Below are 15,130 nucleotides of genomic sequence, written 5' to 3' on the forward strand. Positions count from 1 at the left end.
TTATTCCATCATTACTTTAAATTAAAAACTTATGTTACAAGTAAATGAGATTTTGCCTATACATTAATCTTCCTAAGATTATGAATTTGAGATCTAAAGTCATAGTTTATTCACCTTTGAAATATGTCCATAGTTCTAACAAATCATAGTAAGCATTTTACGGTGCCTTTCCTCTAAGGATCTCTCAGCACCTAACTATACAAACAATAATTTTCACAACATCCCTGTGAAACAGGTGTTATTATACACCCTGTATGGATTAATTAACTGAGAAAGAGAAAATTAAGCTACTTGTCCATGAGCACACACAGCAAGTCAATGACAGAGCTGGCATCAGAATCAAGGAGACCTGACTCCAACTCTCCTTTTCTAGTCACTTGTCTGAAATCATACTGCCTCCCTATTAGCACTGATAGGAGTTGCAGGTGTGCATCTTGAGAAGATTAGACCTTTAGCACCTATTATCCAGTTCTGTTTCATTCATCATAACAGCTGTCAAGGACAAGTAGCTGTTCAGTTCATCTGTTCGTGCTGGGACAGTAAAACTATCAAATACATTTATGTCCTTGGGCAACAGCACTTCTGGTAAGCTCTGTTCTTTACATTTCTAGTACACTACTTTGTACTCTCATTTCCAGTACACATCAACAACTAATGCTGTACACAGTACACAAACATTAGATAAAGTCTCATGGGCAGATATGTATAGTAAATTCAGAGCAGTACTGTGTGAAGAAAGTTTTATAAAGGGAGGAGAGCTCTTATTTAACACAATAGCATTAAACTTAAAAAAAAAATACAATGAGTCGAAGGGGGTAACCACAATCATTAAACTGAATATTTATTATTTTCATGCTGGTTGGATTTTCTTTCCTTTTTGAAAGCACATTTAGAAATGATGAAAAGGTGGTAGTTTTACAGTTTTGGAGTACATAGGTTCCCTTCAGAACAGCTGCTACACAGGCACTGGCAATGCAAGCTTTTGCCATTTCACGCTATACCAAAATGCCTTCGCCTTGACCTGGAGAGATCAATTACAGGGGACAAGAAAGCAAGTCAATCTCTATGACCCATTCAGTTCCTGTCTCTCTACTGAGACTGCCAATAAGGCAGCCAATCAGTAAAAACTAGGGTGGTGTTTTAGTTATGTGATTACCTGTCCACTAGGAACCAGACAGTGATTATCAACTTATTTTAATAAGCAAACAGATTAGTGATCTTTCTAAATTAGATGCTGTCAAATCTAATCCACTCAAGCACCCCTCTCTTCTCAACATACTTTATAAAAACAGATAGATGGAAACATCTAAATATTACTAATTGCTCAGGGGTTGTTTCCATTTACATAACATTATGTTTCCATAATTACTCTCTTCTAGGGCAAATACACACATGAGTTTAATTTTCTTCCCAAGTTGTTTTTTGTTGAAAAATACATGGGGCTGTTAGAAATCTAAAGCTGAGGCCATGCTCTTCTTTTCTTAATGGGCAGGGGAATATTAAAAAAGTTCAGTGGTGTTGAAAACTTGCTGAATATAGAATTCCATCCTCAATCATGAAGAACTCTTCTGGCCCTACTCCCAGACTAGTAAAAGGAACATTTCAGCCTCTAAAGGATAAAGCATGGACCCAGCTCCACTAAAGTGAAACACAACTTATTCTACTGACAGCTGATTTTCTTAGCATACTCAAGTTTGTGTATTTATCAAAGAAAAAGCCCTTCAGGACAACAGTATTTATTATAGGATTATTTCTGTGAATCCAGGGAACACAAGCACTAGCTAAACAACATTATTTTAACCATTATATCCTATTATTTAAATGCTGAAAAAGGCTAGCCAAGTCATTTTAATTTTCTTTTAACAAGAAAAAAATAAAATAAAATAAATTAAAACTAAAAAATAGCTGTCACCTTGCAATGAACTTGTGGAGCTCTGAAATAGCTTTCATCCACTCCTGTAGAATGCAGCTCTTCAACCTCTCACTGCATTTACTTACATTGCCTGCTGGCTGTCAGCTCTGAGTGGGGCTGAGAGATGGAGCTCTCCCCCATTGCCCTGGCGCTGACAGCCCAAGCTGTCAGCTGGGTGCGGGGCTCATTGCTGGGCGCCCTGCCCTGGTGCTGACAACTCGGGCTATCAGCGCTGGGGAAGCTGTCAGTAGTGGTGGGAGCCATCTGTGAGCCCCACGCAGGGCTTACAGCTGAGGTTGTCAACCCCAAGGCTGCCGGGCTCCAGCTGTCAGTATCCTTCAATGCCCTACTTCAGTCGGTGGATAGCGCACCACCGACAGAAGGAGCAAATGTGGATGTGAACCAGCGCTTTAATTACTGCGGTGGCTGTATATTGACTTAAGTCAACTTAATTTTGTAGTGTACACAAGCCCTTAGATTCTAGTGACTTTGATAGTAGCAGGAAACATAATGATGTGATAGGTTTTCTATGATAAACCCTTTTTTCTTAGAGATTCTTAGAGAGAAAATAAGTAAATTCAGTGCTAGTAATAGGTGTTGGACTGATAGTCCTGGAGACTGTACTACAGATTCTCTATTTATACACAGAACAGGTACAATACAGCCAGCTGCTCTACGAGCATCTCAGACACCATACCACCAACAGGCTTCAAACTTGGCCTGGAAAGTCCACTTCAAAAGAATGGAAAGTCTAGTCACTCTCTATAGTTGTGTCACTTCTACATTTATGAGGAAACCTCCCTCTGTCGCACTAGCACCCGTGCAGCTAGGATGGTGCTAGCAACAATGGGCATGCCTGTGTAGACAAGGCTCATAAATTCTTACTACAATGTAATCTAGACCTACTTAAAGCATGGTTAGACAACACACCTGAGCCCTGTTTACATGAGCACTCCTACTATTGCCACCAGCAGCAGAACAGCATAGGTACCACTGCAACAGTGAAAGATTTCCCCAAAATGCTAGCGTAGATAAGATTCATGCTGATACAAAGGCCATGTTTATACTACAGAGCCTACGCCGGCATAGCTATGTTGGCATAGCTCCCTACAATAGGCACAGCATATACCAACAGAAGGAGGAGTTCTGCAGTTTGACAGGAGTTCACTATTAGCTATGCCCAAAGAAGCCCCTTTTCTGTCAGCACAACTGTGTCTACACTGGAGGTTTTGCTGGAATAGCTGTGTCAGGGGGCATGATTTTTTCACACTTCTAGCCGACATAGCTAGGCCGGCATAACTTTGTAGTGTAGACCAGGCCACAGAGATTCTCAGTCTGCTGAGACTGCTAATTGAGGCCAACTAACAGACTATTGCGATGATGCCCATTTACAACATACAAAATCTCTTCAAGCAGAAAATTCATTCAAGTGTCTGAACCTGGATTCAATTTGTTTACATTTTGAAAATATTTTCTTTAAAAGTTTAAAGGTAAAGCAGAGAGTGCTTTTCAAAACTCAAACTTTAAGCAAATTACTTTTAATACAGTCAGTGACTGTTGGTATTTTGAAAAACTAACCACCGGTTTTCAGCATTTGTATGTCAGGCAAGATCTTTTCTTCCAAGGATTTCTTACTGTGGTAAGCAGCACAGGAACGGGAGTCAAACTCCTGGGGCCTGACCCTGCATCCCTTGAATGCAAGTTGGATCAGGCCCCTGAGTTGTATTCTTTACTCAGCTACTGACTTGGTGTGTGACCTATTGGGAAGTTACCTAATCTTTGTGCCTTACTTTCCCCTCTGCAAATGAGGATACTTTCCCAGTTTTCTTAATCCTTTCGAGAGCTTATGATGATATGTGTAATGTAAGTATTATTTTGTTTACCATGCACACATAAAACACACCAATGTGCATTTTAATAACTGTGCAAAGTAAAAACAGTGTATTTACATTATATTGTGTTATGCCTCAAGTTGCTGATATACATGTTAGAAAGTATGGTCATGTGTAATTACAGGATAGGGCCTAATAGTGAGAAAATCTCTCAGAAAATTTGGCCAACTTTCATGTTTCATAACAACACAGCTCTGGTTTACTTGCTCCCAAAGTGGAAACATTCATAGCAGAATGAGCCTTTTTCATAAAGTGTGAATGTACAGCTCATTTAATATTCCTCCCTAAGAGAGCTACTGTTGGCAGCATTAATAAAGTTACATTGTAATTAGGTGGGAAAGAGGTATTTTGTAACATTGTTCTGTTTCCGCAAATGTTGATAATTTTCCCAAAATGCTTCCCAAAATTGCTATTACCTTTCCTTAAAACCTGCCGCATACAAACAGTTTTGCTAATTTGCTTAAACCGTTTTGGTATATTCAATTATAATCTTTAGCAGTAGCGGGAGACTTTTGTAGCAATGCACAATGCAATGTAACATGTCGCGGCCTCAAGTCATTAAGATAATCCTCAGGGCTTCTTGAGGCCATTTTGTAGTTTTGGAAAAAATAAAAATACAAAGAATTAATTTGGTTGGTTAAAAGCTTCAGTTTTCAAACAATGGAAGTTTAGCCCATATGACATCTTGACTGTGTCAGAAACTCTGTCAGGTCCATTTTTTGGGAGTTCAGAGAACTCAAATGTAACTTTGCAAGGAAGCCCAGTTCAACAGACAGTACCGAAAACCTGGTCATGAAACTTCTAAATTACAAGAAAAGATGCTGTTAGAATGAAGGCAGATTCCAATTAAAAGGCAGCGAAACATGCTTAGAAGAGATCTACCTCAAGAAACAAGAGAAGATAATAAAAATTACAATGAGCGTAAATTACTTTGAAAGAGTAATTTATTGTAAATGACTAATAAATGGATCAGAAAAGTAACTATATACTATGGATTACTGGTGCCTACATATCATGGTGATGGCGTTCTATAAATGAAATAGATAATCTAATCTATTCTAACACTTTCTGATTGAAGAACAATTAGATTGGTAGATGAGATACACAAAGCGTGCATCCAGGTATGGTGTGGCACTGCAGGTTTTATTGGCCTGAGCTTGGGATAGCTGCATTACTCATGAGTGACAGAACCATGAGTGAACAAGTTATGCAAGACATCTCAAATGTGTGTTAATAAAACCTGTATACCACGCCACCACGTAGTCTGTATACATCACATATTTAAAACAGAAATAAAATATTTTAAAGAATTAAAAAATATATGGGTATTGTTTTTTGTATCACTCCACTTGTAAAGCAAGTTGTGGAGAATGCAGGAAATGTCTGTATTATTTTTATGAAAAGTAGGCTTGATTCAGTTTACCTACTCAGTTTTGTATTGTCATCTACTTGGTTCCAAGGAGTTAACTTCTTTCCAGAACCATTTGATAGGAAGAGGGTGAAAAGGGATGTTTGGACTAGCTGTGGATCACACAAGTGTCTGGATTGGTATAAATGAATTACCAAGAATTGTCAACACTGTGAACAGAGCCATCTTGGAGATACAGTGCAGACAACGACTGGACCATTAACTTTTAACAACTTTAAGGGACTTTTTAGAATGTGGATGGGTGATTATCTGTCTGGACACAACCCCTCCCTGATCTAAACCCAAGAAGGGCAATACACATGAAAACAGTGTGACTGGGACTTGAGATAAAGGAGATGTGTTAAGAAGAGGCTTATATAAGAAACTTTGCTCTCCCAGCAGAAGAGAGCTAAATCCAATCAAATCAGGGACCGTTGGGTAGGGCCAGGTGCAGGCATGTAGTTTGTCTTCCAGGAAAATGCTCTTAGGCTATATCAGGGATCGGCAACCTTTGGCACGCGGCCTGCCAGGGTAAGCCCCCTGGCGGGGCAGGCCGGTTTGTTTACCTGCCGCATCCACAGGTTCGGCCAATCGCGGCTCCCACTGGCCGCGGTTCGCCGCTCCAGGCCAATGGGGGCTGCGGAAAGCGGCGCGGGCCGAGGGACGTGCTGGCTGCTGCTTCCCACAAAAGTGGTAGTGTAGACATAGCCTTAGCCAAGCAAGGGGAAGCTCAAGGTTAGGGTAGAGTTGTGCATTTAGACTTTTCCTTGCCATTTTAACCCAATGTCCCTGACTATTGTATTCTTGTTGAAAAGAAAATAATCTATTGTTTTGAAATGGCTATCCTGTGTCACTGCAAACATTTGCTGGCTACATAGCTTCCAAGGGAGTAACTAGGGTCCAAACTCAGCTGGACCTTCTAAAGGAGCCACAGCGAGAAACAGAGGCATTGAAGCCAGGGCATCTCTCTGGAGCAAAGCGTAGGACCAAAATTTGTGTGGCAGATGAGAGAGTTAGAGGTACATAGTACATATAATTTATCACATGGATAACACGAACATATGTGGGAAGGCTGGCTGGAAACACTTTCTGACAGAAATAAGAGCTCTGAAACATTTTCACAGTGCGGGAAGCAGCGGGGGCCGAGGGATGTGCTGGCTGCCCTTCCTGCCGCCCCCATTGGCCTGGAGCGGCGAACCACGGCCAGTGGGAGCCACGATCGGCCGAACCTGCGGACGTGGCAGGTAAACAAACCGGCCCGGTCTGCCAGGTGCTTTCCCTGAACAAGTGGTGGACTGGCTTTGAGAACCACTGGTGTAGATCACATCTTATTTTGCGATGTTGGTGAGAGAACTGGACAGCGAGCCTATGGCTATTCTGTGGCCAATATATTCCTCTCTAATGTGAAAACAGTAGCAGGTAGGACAAAAGGAGAGGGGGGGAGATAAGATACTAATGCACCTTCAACCTGCAGATTTTCTGTATAATTACTTCCCTACACACTGCAGAGAGGAAATTTATGGTAGACCAATATATCATCACTTGTACTTGAGATAGGAACAGTGAAATTACCAAGTAAAGTAACTGACCATTATCTGCATTTTTCTGGCCAAAAAAGTACCAGCAATACTATTATTACTACTACGAATTTGAATCTCCCATCTAAGGGCAACAAACAACTTCAATGAATGTATTAGTTAAACCTCACAACACACTTGTGGAGCACTGTAACTAAGTACAACAGTTTATAGAAAAATAAATAGACCCAGAGAAATTATGTAACTTGCCTAAATTCATTAAATTAAATGCATTTGATGATACAATCAGGTTAATTCAGCATTTATTAAAAAAGAAATCAGTTCATATAATCAATTACTTTAATCTAACTGCATGCAACTTGTTACCCTAATCAAGGGTACCTGAGCTAACCTTTTCACTATCACAAAGCACATCAGAGAAAATGACTTGTATTTAAAATGAGCCACTAATGAAATCAACACAGCCATAAATAATGTTAAATGAAGGAGAGAACAAAAACCTTTTCTAAAATAAGGTTAGATGCTAAAAAGACTTGAAAACTCAAAAGAAGCAATATATACATTTTCTACAGATTTTTCTTCCCAGATACCTTGTAAACCTTATGATTTTATCTCAGGTTTTTTTAACCCATCTACTTGGTCATCCAACTTATCCATATCAATGCCTTTTTGGTTTAAATATCAGAATGTCATGCCCTTTCGCAAACTCTATGCATTATTAGTGAGCTATGCTAAAACTATTGTAGTCAGTACTTTTCCATCTCTTCTACTCCACCCAAGGTGTTTTCAGCAGTTGAAAGGAATGTCATTTCACTATTGACCAGGAAAACAAAAGCACTGAATCAATGTTAGCTTTAACTTGACCTCTGTGTAACTACAAAGTCTAATATAGTTACTTCTGTGTAGTAATGTAGATAAACCAAGTAAAATGCTTAACAAGGCAAAACAAAAGAAGAGGAAAAACAAGCTCTCCTTTTAAAGTGTATTTATTAATATCAAACACTTCCCCCACTACCCTTGGTTTCTTATTCTGCACTCTAGAGTTTGGGTTAGAGTTAGGCAACCAGACCTCCTCCCCTATACTAAGAAGTCTTTTCAATATTCCTCTGTAAGGGCATTATGAATCTTTGAAGTTTTCTTCAAGGTAATAAACTAGGAAGCTTTTCTTTTGGGAAACTTTCATTTGTCAGGTGCCATGCAAAATAAGGACTTGCACTACAAGATCTTCCAACTTATCTCTAAGTGAAAGTCTGTAAGCCTGAAATGCTTTTCATGAAACTTTAAAGCAGATATTTCAAGACTGAAGGGGAGGGGGAACATTGGGACATTGTTAATTCCAAAAATGGAAGAAGCGAAATCTAATTTAGGAAGCAGATAGATTTTTCCCTCTGACCCTTCCATTTTAGGAGTAAAAATTAGTTTATTAGCAAGTCTGTGTGCCAACTGTGTTGTCCAACAACCTTAAAATGAAATATTCTGACGCCCCCCCCCCCGGAAAAACATCTTACTGAGACTGCAAATTCCTGACCACAGTTAACAATATAGTCTTACAGCTCTTGTAATAAACATCAATTCGAAACTGCTTAACTGTATCCCTTTCTATTGTACAAACTGCCTCTCTTCAGGGAATATGTATCAATCACACACAGGCACAGTACACACCTACACATACATAGATATATAAACACAATCTTAAAAAAACAAAGCTCTCCCATCCCTGGGGTAAATCTGCCTGCTAAGCTGAACCTGTACGAGTCATTCCAGGAAAATGTAGGTTGATTTTCAGGGATCAGTGGATCCCACAACAGTCTAGCCAATGGTGGCTCAGCTCTATAAGTGGTAGGCACATAAAAATGGAACTGGCAAGACTAACTGAATTGTTCCCTTCCAGTCAAAGCCAAATACAGTAATCACTATCATGGCTTTTGTCAATTAAAAGTCAAAGTGGTTTTATGGCCTACCAAAGACTTCCTACATAAACAATCAGAGTACAAATTAAAAGTTCTGAGAAGAACTGGAATACTCAACAATTATTCTACTTACTGTTCAATACGTGGGGACAGATATAGCTTGGGGAAAACCTGAGCAGCTTCTGTATCTTCAAAACTGACTGAAAGAAGAGCAACATCCTCTCCTGGATCTTCATTCACATCCTGAATACAAAGAAAAAGCAGGTAACATCAAATTTTACTTTAAGTAATCAGAAACTTACTAGTAAGGAGTCAAAGAGGGTCAAATACCCAGAGTAGGTAAATGAGACATCATAAAGGTTGAAGGGCCTCCAATTTGACAATTTAAAAAAAATCTGTTTGTAAATGTCACTTAATTTTTTAAAATATTTTGACAACAAATTCCGCAGTGCTCATTTTTCTTCAATGAATCAAAAGAAAATCAATTATACTAGCCCAGCATTCACAAGCAACCCCTTACAGTAACATACCATCTTTTCAGTGTATTGGAGCATAAACATTTCAGTAAAAAACAGATTTCATTTTTAAGATTCCTGGAATTGTTATAAACAACTGATGAAAATACCAAAGAATCTTCATATAATATCGTTGGGTCATTGAGTTATACACCCAGATATTACATTTATAAACTTTTGTTGAAGTATATAGATCTGATTCTCTGCTGTGTTCAGCTTCTGTTTGAGCTGAGGATGGCAGGGATTTGGGGTGGGGGGGAAAGAAGGGGGTGCGAGGGTGACATTAAGGTGTAGGCTATGGCTCCCTGAGTCTCTTCCTCAGCCCTGGCCTCAGTGTAAGTTAGAGTGTGCATTTAAGGCTGCCCTTTCATAACTAATCTCTGAGGTGTCTCTCTCTAATTTAGGCCTATCTGCACATAACTTCCAGCTGTGATTTTGTAACCCGTAAGTGGTAGTGACCTTAAATGACATGAAGTAACATAGGGCAATTCATTGTCCATAGAGTAGTCTTTCAACATATTTGTGTCTGACCCTAGCTCTCTGATAAACTATATTTGCTTCCATCCATTTAGGAAAAATATGGGTTATTCTGCCATAGTGACAGGAAATAGCCCTGCAAACAAACACAAAGTAGCATCAACGATACACACAGCAATATGCTCTGGGATGCTCTATCACACCATAGTTGTGAGGAAGAAGGAACATCTATTAAACCTAATAAACAATGCAATTAACCTAATAACAATTAAACAATTAAACCTATTAAACAAAGCCAGGTGATCCAGCTCAACCTACCAAACACAGAGCATGTTGACTGGTTATAGGAAGATAATCATGTGCCAACCCAGGCTTCTGGCAGGAGTGAAATACTACTGGCTGTTATGGATTCTAGCAGCATATAAATCATGTGGTGTGCGCAGGCCCAAACCATACCAGTGAGTTGTTACAAACACAATTACGAACTGTAGTGTGGCAGGGCCTTAGAACAGGCTGGCCATATTACACAAAACAATAAGAAAGAGCGAACAATGTTTTTTCAGATTTTTCTTCACTCTGTGGCATAGTTCTGATCTACAATACAACAATAGTGATCACAGTCCATAAAACCTCCCCCCAGTATTGCATATATTTTCATGGCTAGGGAAAATTTGAGACAATTAACATCTTTCACTCCTGAAGTCTAAGTGCAATATTAACTGTGTTGTCCCTATTAACTTGCTAAGTCACACTAATCAGACAAACAGAAGTGTACTGATTAAGCAGTACAGTCTAATGATCAAAAGGATCTTGTTTTAATTGACAAGCATTTGTCACATGATGCAAGGTATAGAGTACGTTTACCCTTTTCATATCCAGGGTATTTTCAGGACCACAAATTCTTTTTATGCTGGAAACCCTTTTCAAACACCATGCTCACGTTAGCACTGAACACATGCTTTTTATTGGCTGCACAACAGCAAGGCAAAATTGAACAGTTAAAATCCCACATGAGTATTGTTAATGCTCAAATAGATCAAAAGTTCACCTCTCCACCCACACACTCAATACAATGTGACAGTACATGTACAGTTTCTAGAATATACCATCTAGCTCTACCTTCCTTCAAGATCTCAGTGATCAAAAGGACTCCAAAAAGATCGAGATATAAAAGAACATATGTCAGGAAACTAAAGGAAAATTACCAAGAATTATTATGACCACTAATAACAGCATAATAATAGGGACTTTCATGGTGGATGAAATTTTAAAATATATAATCTTACATGAACACAATGTCTTTGACATTTTAAGTTGCAACAAGTTGAAGTTTGCAATACAGGTAGTAAACCCGGATGCCTAATTTTTCTCCCTCTATAAAAAATAATATACAATAGTAACAAGTTAATGGTGCAACTACTTCTGCCAACATGGCATTGCACTGAATATTAATTCAGTACAAGTTTGTGGAAAGAAACTGACATTTGTCCACTACATTTCAGATTGTCATTTTTCAAATATATGGTATAAAAAAAGGTCAATTAGTTACAGACACAATTTGCCTAACTCTCCAAAAAAGGTTTAAAAAGTACCATAATACAGTAACTGTTGCAGAGCTGTTATGAAACTGGCTGACCTGTGGCTCACCCTGGCCAACCTAGGATGGCCCCAGAGCTATCACAATACAAAGTTGCAAAAAGGTCATTTTTGTATAGATTGGCTGGACCTAAGTGCACATTACTTTATGTCAGACTATCAAACATTATTATAATTAAGTCCTTTTGTACATAACAACACACTGTTTATTTCTTTCATACTGTACTTTGTTACTTTTATTTATGCAACAATCCGCTTGGTGGAACTGCATTCAACCTTAGTATGTCGGTTACAATTGCTGTTTATAAAACTAAATTGAAAACACATGTTGTACAGATAAACTATGGGAAAAAAATCTGGCTTTTAAATTAATGGACCTTTTTGATGTGTCTGTGCCAGTCAAGATTTAACCCCTCAGAGCTGCATCTCTACAGACCTGTTAATGATTAGATGACTTGATATTCAGTGTTTGTGTTGGGAAACAATGATCTTTTCAAAGGACAAAGGCAGCTCCCTCGCAGGGATCACCAGAGTCAAAAGGCCAAGGATGTTTTTATGTTTCGTACCAAGCTATAACCAGACATTATTTCCCCGTCTGTCTGCATTTTGTGCATGGGTTTTAGTCTCAGAGAACAGGCAAAATAGAACTAATACAACAGACCAAGTAAAATAACAAAGCAAAAGCACCCTTTTTATTATTATTTGTAATTTAGTTTCAGAAAGAATGATATATTTAGAAAATATACTTTCCTATTACTGTATCTTCCTTCATGTCATAAGCAAATTTTGTTTCTTCAGTATTTTTCCCGTTTCCAGAATACAAAAAGAAAAAGGTACTCGAACTTAAATGGCAACAAATTCTGAATATTTAAAACGGAACAATCTTTTGCACAACATATAACACTGCTCTACAGCCAAAATGCTTCTGAAATAAATGTAGTCAAACTTTACTAATTCTGGGTCACTGAGAACGAAAACGATGCTTGAAATGGTTGATTGGCTCTAGTTTTCAAGATATGCTATTGGGTCAGTATATACGACCCTTGACTTGGGTATGGCGGAGGATAAGTGAGTTATAAAGGGAAGGGATCTCAATTTAAACCAGAAATGACTAAAATATATCTTTGACTGGATCTATGAATAACTCTATGACTAGGTTTGGACAGTACTTGCTTTTTAGGCAAAACAATGAATGATGCAATCTGAAGCTGGTATTGCGTCATACATGATATGAATTGCATCATGTTATTCCTAGAAGTCATGGATGATGCAATCATAACGAAGTTTACATCACTCTGCTGAACAAATTGCCCTATATCAGCTCTAGAAATCATATAGTGTCATGCTCTCTTATTTGTCAGTGTTTGATTTTGCAAAGGGACACATTTCTGTTTAGCCAAAGTGAGCAGAGATGCTCGTACTTGTGTGAACAGCGCAGATAACTTCTGCTATGTTTGTGGTGAAGTGACTTCTGCATCACAAAAGCGCAGTATAACCACTATGGTTAAGAAAGCCTATCACCTTTATTTTGGCTGCAAAATTGGAGATCAGGACAAGAGGTGGGCCCCACACATATGCTGCAACACTTGTGCAACAAATCTTTGCCAGTGGTTGAACAGGAAAAGGAAATCGATGCCTTTTGCAGTGCCAATGATTTGGAGAGAGCCAACAGAGCATACCAGCAATTGTTACTTCTGCATGGTGCCTCCAGTTGGGAAAGGTGTGTCAAAGAAGAAAAAGTGGACTGTGCATTATCCAAACATTCCATCAGCTATACGCCCAGTACCCCACGGAGAAGGACTGCCAGTTCCTGATGCACCAGAATCATTCTCACTTGAATCAGACGAGGAAGAGGAAGAGGATGAAACTTCTGGTCCTGAACCATCAATGTCATAGGACCCACATTTTCTCCCATCATCCTCCTCCTCTGAACCACACCTCATAACACAAGGTGAACTGATTTCAGAGTAGCAGCCGTGTTAGTCTGTATCCACAAAAAGAACAGGAGTACTTGTGGCACCTTAGAGACTAACAAATTTATTAGAGCATAAGCGCATCCGAAGAAGTGGGCTGTAGTCCACGAAAGCTTATGCTCTAATAAATTTGTTAGTCTCTAAGGTGAACTGAAGGATTTGGAACTACCCAAGAGTAAGGCAGAGCTGTTGGGCTCCAGACTACAGCAGTGGAATCTCCTGGCAGGTGATGTTAGGGTTTCCATGTTCCGTGACCGTCAAAAGGATCTTGTCCCATTCTTCTTCATGGAAGGTGATCTTGTAGCCTGCAACAACATCGATTGTGTGATGGCAGCCCTCAACATCGTTCATGATCCAAATGAGTGAAGACTGTTCATTGATTCATCGAAGACGAGTCTTAAAGCTGTTTTACTGCATAATGGCAATGTTTTGCCATCAATTCCAATTGGTCATGCAGTCCATATAAAGGAAACCTATGACAACATGAAGCAACTTTTGAGGTGCATAAACTATGACCAAAATCAGTGGCAGCTTTGTGGCGATTTGAAGGTTGTTGCTCTCTTGCTTGGTCTGCAGACTGGATACACAAAGTACTGCTGTTTTCTCTGCGAATGGGATAGTTGTGCAAGAGATTCCCACTACATCAAGAAAGATTGGCCACTCCGACTGTCATTGGAGTCTGGGAGGAAAAGTGTTCAGCATCCACCAATTGTTGAATCAAGGAAGATTTTGTTACCACCCTGTAGTGAGTCGGTGTGGCTCCCCTCCTGTCCGGAAGAGGGAGCCCACGTGCAGGCACCAGAGTGGGTGGGACCACCACCGCCTGTCCCCGCCCCCCGGAAGTCAAGGGGCGGGACAGGAAGTATAAAGGCCGGCCGCCAGAGCTCAGTCGGCGGCCAGCCACCGGAGGGAGCAGACGTGCGGCCGGGAGCTCCCGGCCAGAAGACCGTCGAAGACCGAGGCCTGGACCCAAGCTGGCCTGAGCTACCCCGGGCCCGCTACGAGGAGGAGCCACCGGAGCCCGTTCACGCCCGCTACTGGGAGAATCCCTGGGAACCGCACCCCACTAACCCTGAGGGTGAGACTGGACCCGAACCCCTTCGCCCCTGCTGCTATCCAGAGGAGCCGCCTGAGGACCATTGGCCGGACTTCCCGACAGAGCTACCAGACTTGCCGCCGAGCCCGGGCAGAGAGGAGCCCATGCAGGTGGACTGGCCCGATCCCGGCGCAACGAACGAGGTAGGCTTTGAGGGGGATCACGGAAGTAGCCCGGGGGTAGCCGACCCCGGTCCGGCTGCAACTGAGTGTGAGCCTATGTCAGTGTGTTGCGGCCTGGATACCCCACTGACCAGCAGCGGCAGCAACCGCTGTTAGGGCCCCGGGCTGGAACGCAGTGGAGTGGGTGGGCCTGCGTTCCCCCCTGCCACCCTCTGCACGGGTGGCAGGCTTCCCCCTCACCCAACGCTCGGCTACAGAAGCCTAGGCGTACCTTACCAGAACTATTTGCTCGCTCAGCCCCTGCAACAAGGGCCTGAGCCAACTGTGTTTGCCCCGCCCTGATCCAGGGCCTGGGCTTTGAACTCTTTGCTCGCTCAGCCCCTGCAACAAGGGCCTGAGCCTAACTGTGTTTGCCCCGCCCTGATCCAGGGCCTGGGCTTTGAACTATTTGCTCGCTCAGCCCCTGCAACAAGGGCCTGAGCCTAACTGTGTTTGCCCCGCCCTGATCCAGGGCCTGGGCTTTGAACTCTTTGCTCGCTCAGCCCCTGCAAACAAGGGCCTGAGCCTAACTGTGTTTGCCCCGCCCTGATCCAGGGCCTGGGCTCTGAACTATTTGCTCGCTCAGCCCCTGCAGTCAAGGGCCTGAGCTTTAACTGTGGTTGCTCCGACTCTGCACCAAAGAGCCGGAGTT

At 41.1% G+C, this 15,130-nt stretch overlaps 1 protein-coding gene across 1 annotated transcript in view; it reads right to left on the bottom strand.

The window, feature by feature from the left end:
* The window catches only part of BABAM2 (BRISC and BRCA1 A complex member 2), a 326,004-nt gene that overhangs the window by 125,541 nt on the left and 185,333 nt on the right, over nucleotides 1-15,130 (bottom strand). Inside the window, exon 7 of the mRNA XM_054024102.1 lies at nucleotides 8,794-8,903. Within this exon, the coding sequence (XP_053880077.1) occupies nucleotides 8,794-8,903 (110 nt within the window). The remainder of the gene's footprint in view (nucleotides 1-8,793; nucleotides 8,904-15,130) is intronic.

Source organism: Malaclemys terrapin, chromosome 3, assembly GCF_027887155.1.
Source record: "Malaclemys terrapin pileata isolate rMalTer1 chromosome 3, rMalTer1.hap1, whole genome shotgun sequence".
Lineage (NCBI taxonomy): Eukaryota > Metazoa > Chordata > Testudines > Emydidae > Malaclemys > Malaclemys terrapin.